General features: G+C 37.1%; 1 protein-coding gene and 1 long non-coding RNA gene across 2 annotated transcripts in view; both read right to left on the bottom strand.

Moving 5' to 3' along the window:
- Positions 1-16,061, bottom strand: part of LOC140850491 (uncharacterized) — a 216,746-nt gene extending 200,685 nt beyond the window's left edge. The window contains exon 1 of the long non-coding RNA XR_012133398.1: positions 14,250-16,061. This is a non-coding gene — a long non-coding RNA (uncharacterized lncRNA). The remainder of the gene's footprint in view (positions 1-14,249) is intronic.
- Positions 16,062-16,559: 498 nt separating this feature from the next.
- Positions 16,560-20,109, bottom strand: part of ARL6IP6 (ARF like GTPase 6 interacting protein 6) — a 42,443-nt gene continuing 38,893 nt past the window's right edge. Inside the window, exon 4 of the mRNA XM_073241474.1 lies at positions 16,560-16,581. Within this exon, the coding sequence (XP_073097575.1) occupies positions 16,578-16,581 (4 nt within the window). The 3' untranslated portion in view covers positions 16,560-16,577. The remainder of the gene's footprint in view (positions 16,582-20,109) is intronic.

Genomic DNA, 20,109 nt, shown 5'->3' with positions numbered 1-20,109 from the left:
TCACACATTAACTATACACTCATAGGATTTGTAGATTAAAACTAACATGTATATATCACATTCTATGTGATGACAGAATAATCAGACATTTTGGTTGACCTAAGAGCATCCTATTTTACACCTTTTGCACAGAGACTATAAATATTGTCCATTTCCACTCTCAAAAGTATCCTAGTTGGGAAAAAATTACATAATTTTCATATGATAAAAGGGAATTCCTTGTTTCACAACACATTCTCCAAGAATTCTCTCTACATGCACTCTGAAGACATTCAAGTTGTCCTACAGGTTCTACAGCTCATTAATTATTCCATGGACAGCAAAATGCCAGACTCCTCTGCAGGGATACTCCCAACAGTGCAAGGGACTCTCAAGGAGAACCCATCCCTTGGCTTTGGAGAAATCACTGCCCTCATAAGAAGGAAGGAAAAGAAAACCACCTTACTGAATTTTCTAAAAAGTCACACCCTCTATCTCCCGCATCCTCTCCTGGGCCAGGCAGATGGTTGATGGTACTACCGGTTCCATATCACCCCCTGATTATAACCTCAGCACGTGGGAGACTGACCCTACCTGCTGGCAGTCTGCTGTGAATATGTGGTACTTCCCATCTTTGATCATCAGCATTGGACATTCCAGTTTTTAGCCAAGAGTTCCACAACTCTTCCTCTTTTTCTAAGTTCTGGGTTCTGTCACACCTTCTTTGGTATCCTCTAAGAATGCTGGGAAATAAAACTTGGATGCAGAAAGATCCGAGGAAGCACCCTGTCACACGTGCACAGACCTGCGGCCTCCAGAATTCAAGTGGAGATGTGCCAAGTCGGTAGAGAGCATGTTCATTTCATTGCCAGGTTTCTGGTCGCTGTATACAGGGAGGGAGGCACTGGAGCAACCAAGACATCAGACCTCTCAAAAACACTGTTCAGAAGGCAGAGCTGAGTCCACTCTTGGTCTCTCTCACTGGTGTGACTGAGACCCCCACCAGCTCTCTCCCTTTAAATATCTTATCCGCAAGGGAGTGGTGGCAGAGGGGAAGGGGGAGTAAATTAACATAGGTGGCTGGACTTTGGGCTTTAATCCCATAGTTGAATATAACTGGATACCTCACAAAGGGTTTCACTGACCCAGGAATTTCCTCACACAGTCTGCATCTTTTTGCAGTTAGCCATCTTTCAATATCGTACTTCTTCATTTGTAGTTGTTGAGTCTTCACTTGAGACCTCACTTTCACCTTGGCACCCAGTGCCCTTGAGCTGTTCCCATGAGTAAAACATTTGAAACAATCATTTTAGTGACAGAAGGGTTCATAGAGTTCAACCCCTTTATTTGCAGATCATTGTGATAGATAGACAATGATAGATCTATCATCAGAGAATTGGTGTTCAAACCCCTAGCCAGCATTGATGAACTCTGTGGCCTTAAGCAGGTACCAATCTGAGTTTTTCTCTTAACAATGAACAATACTTAACATACAAAGCTGTTGGAAGATTAATAAAAATGTTACAAAACATAAATACATTACAGATGACTAAATATTGGCACAAAGGAAATTAAAAACGGTCCTCGACTTACAATGGTACAACTTTACGATGGTGCAAAAGTAATATGCATTCAGTAGATATTTCACATTTTTAGCTTAATCTTTTCTTGGGCTAGTAATACATAGTACAATCCTCCTTGTGAGGCAGGGGCAGTGAAACCACAGCTTCCAGTCAGCCTTGCAATCAGGAGAGTAAATAATTCATACACTTACAATTCTGTGCCCATATCACCATGCTGTTTCTCATTTTCAGTACAGTATTTAATAAATTTCAAGAGATATTCAACATTTTATTATAAAATAGGCTTTGTGTTAGATGATTTTGCCTAACTGTAGGCTAATGTAAGTAAGTGTTCTGAACATGTTTAAGGTAGACTAGGCTAAGCTATGTTAAGTATATTAGGTGTATTAAATGCATCTTCAACTTAATGATATGTTCAACTTACAGTGGGTTTATCAGGACATAATGCCATCATAAGTTAAGGAAGATGTTTATAAATTATCCAAAGTAAGACAGTACTTAAGGGAAAAATCCAAATCTTCTAAATAGAGTAATGTAAACTAACATTGACTACTGAGTGTTTCAGCATTTTGCTAAGCCCTCAATATGTACACTTAGCCTCATTTATTCTTAATATTGTTATTAATACTGATTTGATAAAGAAACTAAACTTAAAATGGTTAATACACTTGTCAATGCCACATATGTAGTAAATAGCAAAGACCTTGTCTCGCCAGAGGGTTTCAGCCCCAGCCAAGTTCACTCCAGATTCAGTGAGAGCGAATAGTAACAGAACATTGTGAGTAAAAGGGTTTATATGAAGCTTTTTATTCTCTCGATGGCAGGTCAAATGCTAGCATCACGTCTGCATCTGGCAAGTCCACAATCCACCTCTGTCTCTGCCTCCAGGGGAGAGAAGTGGGTGGAGATCTTTATATAGCAATACTGACAATTAACAGCTCATTACCAACATCTGTGTAAGCATGCAGCTATGCAGTAGGCCAATTACATCATCAAGTAGATTAGGATCAGGTGAGGATCCTGGCCATAGTAACTTCCATTTTCCCTACAGATATATTCAAATCAAAGTTTGCATAAATAGAGAAGTTGAGCTCTTGTAGCTAAGTCAGCAGATCTCTAATTTACATATGAAGAATCAAATTAAAAACACTAAACCACATGATTCACCTTTAAAGTTTGAGAACCATTGTTAGGGGTAATTGTCATTTAATGTATGGGAAACACCTGGTACAGTGCTTGAAATACAGTCGCTTTTTCTTCTTTCCTCCTGATATGGCTGACTTATCCTCATGGCTGTAGCATGTGGTGTGGGTGTACAAATGAGAGGGATTGCAGGTGGAGACCAGGCAGAGGATGAATACGCAGTGAATTAAAAGTGGCAGAAGCACAGAAAATACAGTGGCTTATCTGATGGAGGTGGGTGGGTAAATTTACACATACACAATCAACCTAGAACACTTTTCCAAAAGAACAATGCTAACCTTCCTAATGGCCATGCTTACATAAATACAACCCTAGACTGAGCTATAAATTTTCTACTTTCTTCTCTTAAGGCTTCCCTGGATATTAATTTTAACCTAACTTTTCATGTCAAAATAGAGTCAGGGTTTTGAAGAAATCTATCACTCTCCACATTTGCCTCATAACATTCCATGTTGGCCTTGATTATGTGTGAGATAATGTGTTTCATAATCTGTAGTCAACTTTGAAATAAAATATTTCTAGGTTTCTTGCTTTATAGTGAGGAGCATAAGAAAGTAAATAAATCCTTTTCCCAATAATGGTGAAGAACACAAGTAAAAGGACCTCTAGTCTTAAAATGGATTTAACTAGCTAAAGTGGCTCACCCTGGAAACAGTGCACTTTCTTTCCCAATATGATAGCACTTTCTCACCCCACATAAGAAAAGGCTGAGGGGATATTATCCCCAAGACAGCACTTCTCTGCCTAGGTTGGTACCACTGTTTTCTTCCGAGGGAGTTTCAATCAGATACATGTGTCCCTGAAATAATAGAGTAAGTAGCCTATAGGGTGAAAAACCTTTTTTTGTACTATTTCAGTACATATTTCACCTATAGAGACAAATCATCAATCTCAGAAAAAGCATCCTGGTTATGCAACCTCCCCTGCAATGCCCAAGAGGCTGTGTGTCTCCAAGGTACCTGGCTAAGAGTCAGAGACCAAGTTGCCTATGGACTTTCCAGGCTTCCTGGATAAAGTTATGTTAAAGCAACTTTCAGCAGTTGACTCAGGAAGGAAAGAAAACACAAAGAACTTGAAAAGGTTATAAATATTCTATCCCTTAAAAAGGCATCAAACACCAGGTTTTAAGGGGAGTTCCTCCAAACATTCAAAGATCAGGAAAACTTTCTATTATGTACACAAGGCATAGAAAAGTTGGAAAGAATCTTAACCCATTCTCAAGGCTACCAGCATCATCCTTTATGTTCATAACACCTCTGAACATAGATAAGTCCTAAGTAAGAAATTAACAAATCTAAAATGGTACTTTATTAAAAACAACAATACACTCTGATGAAGTAAGGTTTTTCCAAAAATGGAAGGCTGATTTATCATTATCAAATATGTTAGTGTAAGATTTCATTACACTAAATTCACTACATTAATATAGAAAATTAATATATACTTACATATAAAATATATTTTATATAATAATCTCAGTATATGCTAAAAAGGATTTGTGGAAAAAGTGAAGGTTCCTATGCCCAGGATTCTCACCTGGCCCTGGTCAGCTAGCTCACTACACACGTGGGCAATATGTTGTTATTGACTCTATATAAAGAGCTCCATCCAGTGCTCTGGGCAACAAGGTGGCACGGTTGTAAGGCTGCAGAAGAGCAGAGATGAAGACAGAGACTGAGACGGCTGCAGGGGCAGAAAGGCCCAGATGCAAGGACCAGCTTGCTGTATGCAAACTCGCTCTAAGTGGACGTGATTCTAGTGATTGACCTGCCACTGTGGGAATAAAGTTGGGTATAAACCCTTTATCCCAAGAATGTTCCACTGCTATTTTTCGGTCTCACAGAATCGATAGTGAACTTGCCTGGGGCTGAAACCCATTGGCAAGACAGGATTCCTCTTAAATTTGTTAAATGGTAATTAAAAGCAATCATAAGCATCATATTTAAGAATGAAACATTAGAAATAATCCTACTAAAATGAAAAATAAGCTTAAAGACATTCTATCCCAAATGTTCTTTAATATTGTGCCATAGGTTCTCACCAAATGAAATGAGAAAAAGAATTAAAAGGCATAAATATTGGAAACTGAGCCAGTCCTAGGTCTACCTGTGCTCAGATTCACTCCTGAAATACCTCATGCTTTGCCATGTATCATAGATGTGCCAACTCCTCAGGCTGTGTTTACCAAGGCTTCTTTTCAGCTGATGTCCCCCTAAATTCAACAGGTGACAGGCACTGGAGGAAGATGGGGGTGGGAGAAGGGAGTAGGCAAGCTCTTTCTCCTACTTCCTTTTAGCCTCCTAAAGCTTCTCTGGCAGTAGCTATGTCTCCTGCATGACATCTGTTCCCACCAGACAGGTCCACCGTGCTTCCAGTTTATTTGGAAGGAATGCAACCCCTGAGCTCTAGTAAAACTGCCTCCTTCTTTTATCTCTTCAATCTAGTGGTTGTGGCTTCCTGCTGTTATTAATCCCTGCTTCAGTTCCTTGCTACTGGTACGGCTTTTCAAGGGCTTCTCACCTCTGTAACAGTTTCCTGTTTTAAATTCCCTCTGTACTAAACAAATGGTTTCTATTTCCCCAGTAAGATTGGCTGTAAGAAAACTGTTGGTATTTGTAAATTCTACAATTTACTCCTAGAAAACCAAAATGAATCAAATGAAAAACTATTAAAATCAATGTGAAAATTTAGTAAGCCAAGGATACAAGGTCAACAACAAAAATAAAGTTTATGTCAGCAATATTATATCAGAAAATGGAATGAAAATTTTATTCCATTGATAATATTAGTTACTGACTTGTAAATGCCTGGTAATAATACTAAAAAGAAATATATGAGAAAATATTTGTAAATCACATATCTGAGAATGCATTAATATCAAAATGTATAAAGAACTCATAAAACTTAATAGCAAAAAACTAAACAACCCAATTAAAATATGGACATTTTTCCAAAGTAGCCACACAAATGGCCAACAGCTACATGAAAAAGTGCTTAACACCACTAATCATAAGGGAAATGCAAATTAAATCATAATGAAAAGCAAAAGCTAGATTTGAATATTATATTAAAATCCAGTTTCTACTATAAAAAACCACAATGAGATACCACCTCACACCTGTTATAATGGCCATTAACAAACGTTGGCAAAGATGTGGAGGAAAGGAGGGTTCCCTTTTTTGCAGACACTGTGGAAAGTAGTATGGAGGTTTCTCAAAAACTGATAATAGAAATACTATAGTAATTCCAGTTCTGGGTATTTATCTAAAGAAAACAAAATTACCAACTCGAAAACATATGTGCACTCCTATGTTTATTGAAACATTATTTACAATAGCCAAGATATGGAAGCAATTTATCGATTTATATTAATAAAGGCTACATAAAGCAAACTATAAAAGTTTGCTGCAGGACAGAAAAGTAGACCTAAATAAATAAAAGATATATCATGTTGAATGTGAAAATTCAATAGTGTAGAGCTTCAGTTCTTCCCTATTAATCAATACATTCAGGGCAATCCCAATAAAAGAGTTTATGGGACTTAAAAATCAGTTTCCAAAGTTCATAATTCATACAAGTATCCAAAAAGATTTTGCAAGAAAAGAATATGAGGTGATTGATCCTAACTGCTGTTAAGGCATACTATAAAGCTATGGTTATTAAAACAGTGTAGCAATGCCAATAGAATAATAAAATTGTTTTTAAATAGTCTAGAAAATCATGTGTAATGATCTTTCAGTCAGTATACGCTTGTGCTTTGACCAAGTCATACTGATGCTGTCCAGTAAATGATACAGTTATGGGCTGAATCATATCTGCCCCAAATTTATATGTTGAAGTTCTAACCCCAGCTATCTCAGAATGTGCACTTATTTGGAAATAGAGTCATCACAGGTATAGTTAATTAGGCAAAGATGAGGTTATATTAGAGGAGGATGGGTCATTACTCCAATATGACTGTGTCCTTATAAAAAGGGGAAATCTAGACACAAACATGCCCACAAGTTGGAGGCCACATGAAGATGAAGGCAGAGATTGAACTGATGCACCCACAAACCAAGGATCACCCAAACTGCCCGTGTTAAGTAACCAAGGAGGCCATTAAACTGAGGTGGCTCTAATGCCATAGCACCTGCATGAGCAAAATCTAAGCCTGGAAATACCTCATGGTCTCAAAAGTAAAACCTAAGGACAAGCAATCACAAATGGCCAGCTAGGTTTTAAGCTATAGACGATCAATATTTTCTTACTTCACTTCTGCCCTTTCTTCATAAAAGCTTTACCTGCCCTACCCCCGCCCCACCCCTGCTCTTGCCCACTTTTGATTTGGTGCTGCCCAATTCAAATCGGTTTTTGCTCAAATAAATTCTTAAAATTTTAATATGCCTCGGTTTATCTTTAACACTAGAAATTTCATATGTGGGTTTTCTTCTCATAACTGAGAAAGCAAGGAAACAGCATTTTACTAATCCTAACACTGAAAACACAAAACATTTATTAGAGTATATCATCTTGAAAATACCATGCACACTTCCAAGAACAGCTCTGTACATATCAATTGCAAACATTCTTTAATTGACTCAAATTGCCTGTCTTTACTACAAGGAAAACACAGCTGGCATCCTCAGAAACTATGATAGAGTGAATTGGGTAAAGAATTGGGATAATGGATTCTATTTTTTTCACATCTTTTTAAAATAGAATTGTATCTTAGTTAAGATTTCTATAGACATTTAGCATGTCTTTAAATTAGACACAAAATTCTAAGGAAAAAGGAAAAGGAAATATGTTTTTGTTACCTTCAAGACAGGAGGTAGCAAACAGAGAAATAGAGTACAGATTACCAAGATTGCTTACCTTTATGTCCCTTTGTGTTCAATAGATCAGGGGATGGGGAAGACAGAGAGAGATGGAGAATACACAGGAGTGCAGTATAAGCATGCTCAAGTTCGAGGAAAGAAAATCTGACGTTTTAATTTATCAGATTTATCTATTTTCTAGAAAAGTAGACTTTTCCAATAAACAGCAGGAACTATATATACACTGTATTGAGTTTAAGTTAGGAAACCCAAATGGCAGACTCTTACACATGTCTAGAAGACCAATTATAATAGATAAATTGGAAGAAAATGGCTTCTTTCCTGCTGCTGGCAGGAGTGTGTTTAGTTTAGCCCCTTGATTCCGCCTATCAATGTTTAATCACACTGCCTGTTAGAGGTGGCTCTCTCGTATTTCATTACTTTAAGTGTTGAGATGCTGTTAACTGTAATGTTTTGCCACTTCCCAGAACAAGACCTAGACTGCCCATAAGTCTTACCAACTTTATATACTAGTCATAAGCTACACTGGGAGGGGGCTCCACAGGAAAAAGGGTATTCTGCAGCCTTTTCTGAAATACTGCTGAGCCTGACAGCACACCTGATACCTTTTTAGGGCTTTTGATCAGGTCCTTTGTCATACCCATTTTACCCACTCAAAGAGATTTATGAGAGATTGATTTATCTCACTATCCAGCAACTCTACCCTCTATTGAATAATCACAGTGCTTCTTATTCTCAGGAAAGGACTTTATAAATATTAATCCATCATTCCTACAAGTTTCGAAAAAGACAGCTGACTCCCATCCCATTAATTATCAGAAAATTGGACATTTTTGAAGAGCTTGACTATGTGAAGACGGAAAAATTACTTTCCATCTACTCTTTTGAGTTCTTGAGACCCCTGTAATAAAAGACAAATTAACCAAGAAAAATGAACAAGTTTTTGAACATGTATACTCACGTATACATGGAAGACACCTAAGAAAAGATGAGTAACTTTGTTGAAGTAAGTTTGTAGGCCCCAAATGGAACTACTTCTGCCTGGGGTGCCATGTCATTGGGTGCTGTGTCAGTAAAGCAAAACTTAGGTAACTTTTCTGTTCCTGCAAATGTTCCACTCAGCCAGAAACAGTACACTCAGTCAGCGCATCCCTAAATACCAAGTCAACTCTGGGCCTTCTTATTCCAAACAGGGTTGACTATGTGACCCCAGCCAATCAGATATTTTTTATTTGTCTCTTCCTTGCTCTTTACTGTCTATCCTAAAAAAACTTCCTGTCTTCCACCCCATTTTTCAGTTTTCTGAAAGAAGACTCTCTGCTTCATGGAGTGCTAAATGAAAGTAGTTTGTATTGGTTTCTTTAATCTTTTGTTTGACACAAATAAAGCTTATTTGTCCCTCCTATGCAATTTTCATAACTGTTTTGGGGCATGCTTATTTTATTATGTTTATTTTAAAAAGAACACTTATAGTATCAGTGCAGAATGTATAGGCCCTATTTATTTCATCTGTAAGTACCCACTTGTGGAAGATAATTTCTTTATTGCAGATAAATACATAATAAGGCCCGCAAGATGACTACGGGTACTGAGTTTCACAAGGTATCTGTTATTTTCTTAAAAGCAAAAATAAATAAATAAATAGCGTTTAAAGGCCATTATTGGGTCCAAGCAAATGATTCCTACTAACCAAATTCTTAAGCCAGTTTGGGAGTCCACAAAGGGAAGTATGTTTGTCAGAAAAGCGAGCAGTCATACTCACAAGACACAAGTTCACTCAGCAAAACACATTATAGGTTAGCAACCAGTTTGTTGATGAGGGTCCAGAATTAAAGACAAGAAACTGAATGGTGAAAAGGAGTACTTTTAGCAAAGTACCGCAATCTGTTTAACAAATTGCTTTGTAGATTCACGGACTACCTCCTTTTCCAGAAACAGGACGGGTCCTCAGATCTCCCTTTCCCAAAACTGTACCAGAGACACAAGAATGGCTTTGATCGTCAGGATTTCCAAGTTAGAGGAATACAGAGTAAAGGAAAAGAATTCACTAGTCAGGTAAAACCTTTATTTGGACCCTGACTTGGCTACCACCTTTGAAAACCACTCTGCCCCTCTGGTTTGTTAGTGCATCAAACAGGGAAAATACAGCAGCAACTTTAAAGAGAGGGACTGAGTGGGACAATGAATATAGTGCTTAGCATACTGAGAGATACATGTGTCCAAAACCTATCAACCTACTGCACTCCCATTGTGACATAGCCTCTGTGATAATAAAATTAATTGTATCATGGCCTTTATTATATTACTTATATCTTATGCTTCATGGTAGAAATTTGCTCATCCAGTTCCTTGATGAGCACTAAACAGCACAGTGGTATATTTAGAGTTCATCTCAGTCAGGTAACTTCACAGAGATGAGTGACCTTACCCAATTTACTTTTTTCTTCCATGAGCATTATTCTGTTTGAAATTTTAATCATACTCATTATCCTGTCACTTTCAGAATGGCTTTCCTTACCACCTCTTTCATTGTCCTCAAGTTTTTTGGCTCCTGGAAGAGAAAGCCATAATTTTCTTATTGCCACTTATCCACTTCTCAATTTTCTTATATACCACTTAGCATAATTCCAGGAACATAGTAGATGCTCAATATATTTTTCAGCTGAAATATGGATGTATCATTCTTTCTTAATTATAGAAATAGCCATCTCTTCCTATACGTAACATGTTGAATTTTTTATTTTTATGTTACTGATACCAAAACCATTCATGAACAATAGAAGAAACCTTTTAGAAGAACCTCACTTATGAAGGGAGGTGCAAATATACTAAGTTAAATATTATTTAAACCTGCAAGATCATGATCAAGTAGAAATTATCCCAGGAATTCCTCAGAAATCCTATTGATAGGTTCTAGGTAAAGATGATGGATTAAACGAACGCATTTACTTTTGTTATATCCCAAAATCCCATTAAAATGAGTTAGGAGGTTTTTTTATTTATTTGCTTATTTGTTTTTTTGTTTCACTTGTTTTTTAAATGTTATTTACCCAGACAAGTGTAGAAGGGGAGATGCAGAACAAAATTACTGAAATTGGAAAGCAGATGGACAAGAGGCAATTAACTCAGACTACTGGGCAAAGGTGAGTTTAAGGAAACAGGTGAAAGCTGAGAGGCAAGCAGATGATAAAATAGAACTGCCAAAAGCTTCAGAATTCTGGGCACTAGGAACCTCTAAAGGTAGGGGTGAAAGTGGTGAAAGTGGAGCTAAAAACTAAAATATTGTTCAAGAATCCACTTAAAAAGAGACCTCCCCTATCACACAACCAGATTGCTTCCCTTGACCCCTAAACTTGGCAGAAGACTGGAGGCTTATTCTCTGGAGAGAGTAAAAAAGAGGGTCTCTGGACTCAAGGACACCAGGCAGAGGGAGAGCAGGGTTACAGTAAGGAAAAAAAGATGATTAACTGTATATATTCAATGCTGGGAATTCTCACCTTTTTCTTTCATTTGGTCCTAGAATATAAGCAGATAACCCTATATACTTCTGGTAGGAGATAGAAGAATCCTTCTCTTCAGAATTTGACTAGCCCAACAGGAAAGACATAAAGATACTGATTTGGGGGATTCCCTAATGAAATGGCCCAGCCAGATCACTACATAACCTACATTTGATCAAACACACATGCACGCACATAGCTTCTAGGCAGCTTTTCAAAAAAATGTAAAATTCAGTAGTTTTTAGTATATTCACAACATTGTGCCACCATCACTATTTGTAGGAAGTTTTCTTCACCCCAAAAGGAAAGCCTGTACTCACTCTTCCAACCACTAACCTACTCTCTGTCTTTATGGATTTGCCTATTCTGGTCATTTCATATGAATGGAATCATACAGATTTTAAAAACATTGTCTTTTGTATCTGACTTCTTTCACTTAGCATACTGTTTTCAAAATTCATCCATTTATAGCAGCTATCAGTAGAGTACATCTTTCGTTTTTATGGTTGAATAATATTCCATTATATGGGTATACCACATTTGCTTACACATTCACCAGTTGATGGGCATCTGGATGTTTTTGGCTCTTATGAGTAATGTTATGAACAGGTGTGTACAAGTTTTTGTGTGGGAATACGTTTTCAATTCTCTTGGGTATATATGCTAGGTGGTTTTTACTGCATTACTCTTCAGTGTGAAAAGAAAGCCAAGGGTCACCTAGCAACTAAGAAAACCCCTACAGAGAAGAAAGAAGACAAAATAAACAAAGGAAAAGAAGCAACTTAGAAGAAATGAAGATTATGTAGATTGAAGAAAAAGAGAAAAGAAATAAATGGTTATAGAGAGTTTATGGGATAAAGAGAAAATATTACATTTATTTAGTAAAAACAGAATGCTAGTTAAAGAGAGAACATTGTGATAATTTTTTAACTTGAAAATTAAAAATACGATGACAGATATATACCTTTGGGAGATAAAATGAGAATATCTTCCAAATAGTAGAGCCAAAAGATAAAGTGATGAAAAATAGAAAATATGAGAGAATTGTAGACCAAGAGAACCAATACCCAAATAATAGGAGTTCTAGAAGGAAAGAACAGAGCAAACAGAAGGAAGAAATCAACAATGAAATTATTCAAGATCTTCTAGAATGAAAGGAAGGGACCAGATTGAAAGGCTCTATTTAGTGCTTAGCGAAATGGGAGTAAGGGAGTGGGAGTGTTAGAACACTAAACACTGTGAGAAAACTTCAGGATATGGGCAACAAGAAGAAAATCTTATATGCTTCTGGAATGGAGAATGTGGCATAGATTCTTAAGATACAAAGGCTCAGGAATCAGAGTGGATTTGAAAGCTTTCCAGATCCACTAGGACCCAACAAATAATGAAACAAAAGCTTCAAAATTCTGAGAAAAAATTATCTTCAACTTTAAGTCAAGTTATCAGTTGGTGTGAGTAGGATGTAGACATTGTTAGACATGTATATCCTAAAATGTAAATTAACTCCACTCCTTCAAAACAAAGCAGGGCTACCAGGAAAAGATAAAGGCTATTAAATTATACTTTTTCCACTTCTTTTATTGCTGGAAAGCCAAGAAAACACCTTAGATTTGTTGGCAAAGTCCTTTTAAAACTTCTTAAAATTACTTCTCAATTAAAATTTCTCCTTGAAAAAATAGGCTTCTTCCTCTTTATATACACGTATTTTTTATATTTCAAAAATACCAGAAAACCCCATGCCTTTAGTCACTTAAAATCCTCTTTGTATAAAACTGGTATGAAAGTATAAAAGACTTCTGCTTGCTTTAGTCCACTTTTCACTAATAACCACTGTTTTGTATAAATTCTTTAAAATTTTTAGTATGCTTACATACACACAGACACACAAGCACAGGACACACACCATTTTAAAATAAAATGTTTTAATAAACTACAAACCAACAACCAGCAGCACTGTGATGAATAACTTCCCGGTATATAAGCACAGATATACCTAACCTACTCTCTGAAAGTTGAGTCATATTCATTGTAAGGATATGCCACAAATTAGTTAACCATTTCCACACTGATGAACCCAATCTCTTTCATTCATCTTTATATCACTGACCCCAAGTATGGTACCCACTACATAGTTGGCCCATGATAAAAACCTGTTTACTAAATTAAATGTCTCTTTTCTAACAGCAGTGGCCTTGGGAAAGCTAGCATAAACCTGAACAAACAAGTCCCTCTGGGAACTGTCCAATATTGCTGAAAACAGCTCTACCATGATCAAAAGCAGCTCTTCCATAATTACTATGACACCCTCAACTTCACAAAAGTAATATAGAAACCAAGTCTGTATCAAAGGGACTTCAAAGGGACCAGAAAGTTTTTCCATTATTATTGAAACATAACTTCCCCTCGTACACAAAACAGTAGAAAAAAATAATTTAATGTCATAAAAAAAAAGACTTGAGTAATGAACATGTCACATGGGAAACTGAAGTGACACATGGAGGGGGAAAGTTTGTATGAACTTTACTTTTATGTGTTGTCCTTTTTGAATAAAATAAATGTCCCTTGTTACTAATTCAAAAAGCAATGGAGAAAAAGTTACCTGTCTTCTAAAAAAAAAATGCAATAATGCCATTGGGGCATTCTTATTAATTTAACCTGTACTTCCTCTTTCCCTGGGTTATGATCCTCTGCAGCCCACAGGGTCACCCAAAGAGCTTTAAAACATATTTATGTCTGGTTCCACCCCCAGAGGTTCTGATTTACTTGACCCTGGGCATGACCTGAGCACTGGACATATTTGAAGGTCTCCAGATTATTCCAATGCCTGACCAAGTTTGGTAAGTGGCGCTGCTGGCCCTCATAAGATAGCCTTGCTAGTAGCAGAAAAGGAAGGGAGCTGGATGGAGTTCCAGCATGACAGGACACGTGGAGTGGGAGGGAGAAGGAAAAACCCCTGCATCGCATGGTGGGGAGCAGACTTACACAAGCAGAGACACTCACAAACAGTTCCCAGCAAACCTGGCCTACGCGTCTCAAATTAAGTGAGACTGATTGAAATTGAGGAAAATTCCTTCTCTCTGGAATAAAAATGATTAGTCAGTTTGAGCTGGTTCAACAAGAGACCACAGACTGTGTGGCTTAAACAACAGAAATTTCTCTCTCACGGTTCTGGAGGCTGGGAAGTCCATGAGCAGGGTGCTGGCCGACTCGGTGTCTAGTGAGGGCCCTCTACTCCTCGCATCCTCACATGACTGAGTGAGAGCTGGTCTCTTTCTCTTCTTATAAAGACAAACTAATCCCATCACTGGGGCCACACCCTCATGATGTCATCTAAACCTGATTACCTCACAAATTATCTCCTGATACTATCACAATGGTGGGAGTGGTGGGTAGGGCTTGAACACATGAACTGAGGTAGGGGGCAAAAATACGAAGCCCATACTGATCATAACCTCAGAATTTTAGATATTGGCACTGTGCCCACGCTAGAGTATACCTGTCAGATCTTCCTTAAGATAGAACCTGCTTTAAGACTTGCAGCGAGCTGATTATCTCCAGTTAACTTTGGGATTCAGAGCAGTGGTCATGCTGAGACTACACTCTTCCTGGGCTGCCATAGTCAGTGGCAAAGCAGAGCATTGAAGCCAGCCCACTGAAGGATGCCTCTAGTGGGCAATCTTCATTCTGGGGCTCCCTGCGGCTGTCCGCTGTGCTAACATCTGAGGTTTTTACTCCCTGCTCTTTCTTTCTCCTTCTTTTACAGGGCTAGGACAGTATCACTCTGCTAACTCCTGCCCCTTCACCCCTTTATCTTTCACGGGCATTTCCCCCAATAGATTTCTTGCACCCCTAATTCTTTCTTGGCATCTGCTTCTCAGAGGAACCAACGTGACAAAGGATGGAATCTCAAAGATCAACTACTTCTTAGCTCAGAAAACAGAGGCCCAAATGATTTGCTGAATGTCATATGGCTCCTATGTGGCCAACCAGGATTAGTGATATGTTCACAATCCACAACCAAATTTTTTTTTATCAAAATAGTAAAGATCCAAAATAAAGGTGACTTCATTGGAAAATAAAAAACTCAAAGTAATGAAAATAAGACTGAAACAATTTATACTGGGCGAGAACACTGAAAACACTCATGGAACTCTCCAACAATTTACTCAGAAAAACGTAACAGGCAAAAAACACATAGTAGAAGGAGCAAGAAAGCAAAGAACTTATTAGGAGCATTCAGAATAGTCAGGCAATAGTTTCAGGTCCTCAATCATGAAGACATACTTCATCTCCAGGATGCAAACCACAAAATATATGTGGTTTTCATATATTATATATATATTGCTTCTCAGTCTCAGGAAGCCAAGTGTACTGGGCTAAGTGTGTCCCCAAAATTAATGTCTACCTGGAAGCTCAGAGTGTCACTTCATTTGGAAGTATGGTCTTTTTAAATGTAATCAAGGTAAGAATTGAGATAAGATCATACTGGATTAGAGCGAGCCCTAAATCCAATGAAAATGTCTTCATAAGAGACAGAAAAAGACACAAACCAGAGAAGAGACTGAAATAATGAATCTACAAGCCAAGGTATGCTAGGAACCACCAGAAGCTGGAGGAGGAAAGGAAGAATTCTCATTAGCCTTTGGAGGGAATGCAGCCTACCCCACTTTAGGAGACCACTCTGAAATTAGATATTGCTTACAAAATACTTATAATTTTTGGTTAAAAAAATTATATATACATGCATATTTATATTTTAATATATACTTAAAAATTGGGCTTGTCTATTCAGATCATTCCATTGGTCGGTTTCATAGCCTTAAGGATGTAATACACATTGCTAAAAATCACATTTTAAATTGAAAAAGTTACTTCACTAGTAATTGACAGATTTGTTAACTTTTACTGAATATCTGAGTTTTAATGGAGAAACAGTGATGCTATGGAATTCGGACTTCTGGTCTCCAGAACACTGAGAGAGTAATTTTTCATTGTTCTAAGCCATCAAGTTTATGCCAATTTGTTAGAGCAGCCCTATGAAGTGTATATACTTAGACACCAGTTCACTGAGGGGTCTTTTATACTGGTCACAGCAAAAACCACAGCAAAAACCCTGTGACCAAATATAAAAATCAAAAGCCTCAATCTATATATTTTCAATAAACAATGTAGAGAAGCTTATACAGAATACCCCAGGGGAGTTTGAGATTTCAAAAAGCATATTACATTATAAATCACTAGTTAGCATATTCCTTTCCCAAGCTGGTCAAGGGTCAGTACAACAGCTCCAGGTGGCCTGAGAGAGAAGCACAGAGTTACCACAGAATAGCTAAGCAGAAAGTTAAACTGTCTTTATTCAATTACCTAGCAAGAGAATTATTCTAGGCTCCTGTGCCAATAATATAATATAAAAATCAATCAAACCTCAACCTGGATTGACATCCAGATGCTTAGAGGTCATCAAATAGAATTTCTTCTCATCCTTAGTCTTCTCACCTATAGAATGAGAAGTTTGGATTAAACAACCTTCCAGTGCTAGCAGGTGTATATGGGTGAAGCAGAGCTTGTCATTTTGGGAAAGAGTGGTTTAACACTGATGTAGGTCTCAAGAAGTGGAGAATAACTATCTTTTGATACATTTTCAGTTAATTTTTGTATCAGGGTCTTCAAGATCACCATCAGGCTTAGTGATTTTGCTAGGCTCACAAGACTCAAAAGCTGTTACACTCACAGTTACAGTTTATTACAGTGAAAGGATACAGATTGAAATCAGTAAAGGAAAAAAGGCATATGGGGTGAAGTCCAGGAGACTCTAGGCACAGGTGTCTTCTCCCACTGAAGTTCCATGGGGACACAATTCTCCCAACAAATGTGACAACACACATGAAGTGTCACCAACCAGGGAAGCTTACTTGAGCCTTGGTGTGCAAGGTTTTTATTGGGTTTCAGACACATACATATGTAGTGCCTGTATGATTGACCTTAACCACTCTTGATTCCAGCCCCCTCCATCCCAGAACAGAAACAGGCATTTATTATAAATCATTCATTAGGATGACTTTATCTTGTCAAACAAGCAGAGCACGGCCTAAGACCTCAGGCTTACAAAAACTTCTTATCAGGGAGAATATTCCAAGGCCTTTGTATTTCAGCCTTTGTTTCTAAGAGATGTCACAGCATCCATAAAGTAGCCCAAGTGCATTTCTTTTAGCTGCAGTTCAAAAGTCTTGATAGATATGTTAATCTTAATAAGTTACTAGTATCTTGCAATACAACAAATAGAGATCTAGATTATACTTTTTTTTAAATTAAGGTATCAATGATATACAATCTTATGAATGTTTCACATGAGCAACATTGTGGTTTCAACATTCACCCATATTATCAAGTCGTCAGCCCCAACCCATTGCAATCACTATCCATCAGTGTAGAAAGATGATAGAGTCATTATTTGTCTTCTCCACGCTGTACTGCCTTCCCCGTGACCTACTTATATTGTGGTGGCTAATTATAATGCCCTTTAATCCCCTTCTCTCTCCCTACCCACCCACCCTCTCCAACCCCTTCCCTTTGGTAACTGGTTGTCCCTTCTTGGGTTTTGTGAGTCTTCTGCTGTTTTGTTCCTTCCATTTTGCTTTGTTGTTATACTCCACAAATGAATGAAATCATTTGGTCCTTGTCTTTCTCCGCCTGGCTTATTTCACTGAGCATAATACCCTCTAGCTCCATCCATGTTTTTGCAAATGGTAGGATTTGTTTTCTTCTTATGGCTGAATAATATTCCATTGTGTGTATGTACCACATCTTCTTTATCCATTCATCTACTGATAGACACTGATAGGTTGCTTCTATATCTTGGCTACTGCAAACAGCACAGAGATAAACATAGGGCTGCATATATCTTTTTGAACCATGGATGTTGTTTTCTTTGGGTAAATTCCTATGAGTAGAATTACTGGGTCAAATGGTATTTCTGTTCTAGGTTTTTTGAGGAACCTCCACATTGCTTTCCACAATGCTTGAAGTAATTTACATTCCCACCAACAGTGTAAGAGGGTTCCCTTTCTCCGCATCCTCATCAGCATTTCTTGTTTCATCTGTTGGATGTTGGCCATCCTAACTGGTGTGAAGTGATATCTCATTGTGGTTTTAATTTGTATTTCTCTGATGATTAGTGGTGTGAAGCATCTTATTATGTGGGCCTGTTGGCCATCTGAATTTCTTCTTAGGCGAAATGTCTGTTCAGATCCTCCACCCATTTTTTCATCAGGTTATTTGTTTTTTGGGTGTTGAGGCGTGTGAGCTCTTTATACATTTTGGATGTCAACCCCTTATCATAAAGTCATTTATGAATATATTCTCCCATTACCATAGGATGCCTTTTTGCTCTACTCATGGTATCCTTTGCTGTACAGAAGCTTTTGTTTGATATAGTCCCATTTGTTAATTTTTGCTTTTGTTCCCCTTGCCTGAGATGTGTTCAGGAAAAGGTTGCTTGTTTATATTCAAGAGATTTTTGCCTATGTTTTCTCCTAAGAGTTTTATGGTTTTATGCCATACATTCAGGTCTTTGATCTATTTCAAACTTACTTTTGTATATGGCATTAGACAATATATATTACACTGTTTTTGAAGTTAAAATCTTAAATATGGTTGGACACTTGAGGCAAGAGGTATTTTTCTGATTTTTAAATCAGAGACCCAGCCCCTTAAACTTATTGTACTAGACCTATAGAATATAATATTTTTTTTCCATTTTTATCTTGTCTTTGATAAAGACAGGACTATACAATAATCATTTTGCAAATTAGCTTTCACTTAATGCTATATCATAATATACAATCTTATTGTTTCACATGAGCAACATTATCATGTTTGTTTTAATGCCTACATATCTATGTCATTCTTTTGTAATGACTGCCTAATATTCCATTGTGTGGATGAACAAAATATAATTAATCAATCTTCTGTTGTAAAAATTTAGGTTATTTCCTGCTATTCACTGTTAAAACACATTTTTCAATTAGCATGTCTGAAAACAGGTAAAAGTAGAGCAACAGGATTTGTTTCTATGCAGCACACAAGGATTTTTGTACTATTTCTTGACAATAATGCAAGCAACCCTGACTGCTAGACAGGTAAAACACCCCTTTATTTATTTGCGTTTCAAAGGAAATAGTATGTGTTGGGAAATTTTACATCCTGTGTCTTATTTAATCTTCACAATAACTACACATAGCTAATTGCTAATCCTATTTTTTTTTATTTTTATATTTTCTAATTGTGAAATAATTTACATTTATAGAAAATTTAGAAAATGTAGAAATCCATAAAGAAAATTATCACCACGTACTATTGAGCTGCTCAGAGAAAACCTCTCAATATTTCATTGACACTCCTTCATATCATCTTTCTGAGCAGTTATTTCACATAGTTGAAATACTGCTTTATACAATTCTGTATCCTACTTTTTAAGACTGTAACATTGCTGATGTTACTCTTTTGGAAGACCATCTCTCTAAAATGCTGTGTAATCATCCCTTGTGCATCTGTACCATTTTATTGGTCTTTTTTTTGCTTTCATTATTTCCTATTACAACAAATTATTTGCTGTGAAAGATACCTTTGATGTACAGAGCTTTTCCTGTGTTTCATATTATTTGTTTAGGATAAAGTCCTAGAAGAAGAGAACAAAGCTCTTACTGTCTATTGTCACACTGAAGATTTCATCACTCATTGAGTTGTTCCTACCAAGCCTTCAGATAGTCAACCAGAGAGGAGCATGTCCTCAACTACAGCTTTAGTACTCCTATACCCTTCTAGCTTCATGGTGTCAACATCAGCTATTTACTACACATATTTTCTTGTCTTATCAGAAAAATATCCTTAATGTAGGAATATATGAATAAACATAACACATTATAGCAAGAGTTTTTCTATATAATAAAAAATGTTCCTTAGGTTTATCTAACTTTTTCTATGAAAAATTGGTTATTTTTCCTTTTATGCATAGGCTTGTAGTAA

This window comes from Manis javanica, chromosome 7 (assembly GCF_040802235.1).
Source record: "Manis javanica isolate MJ-LG chromosome 7, MJ_LKY, whole genome shotgun sequence".
Lineage (NCBI taxonomy): Eukaryota > Metazoa > Chordata > Mammalia > Pholidota > Manidae > Manis > Manis javanica.
The sequence above is the reverse complement of the archived record's forward strand: the minus strand, read 5'-3'. Positions and strand labels throughout refer to the sequence as shown.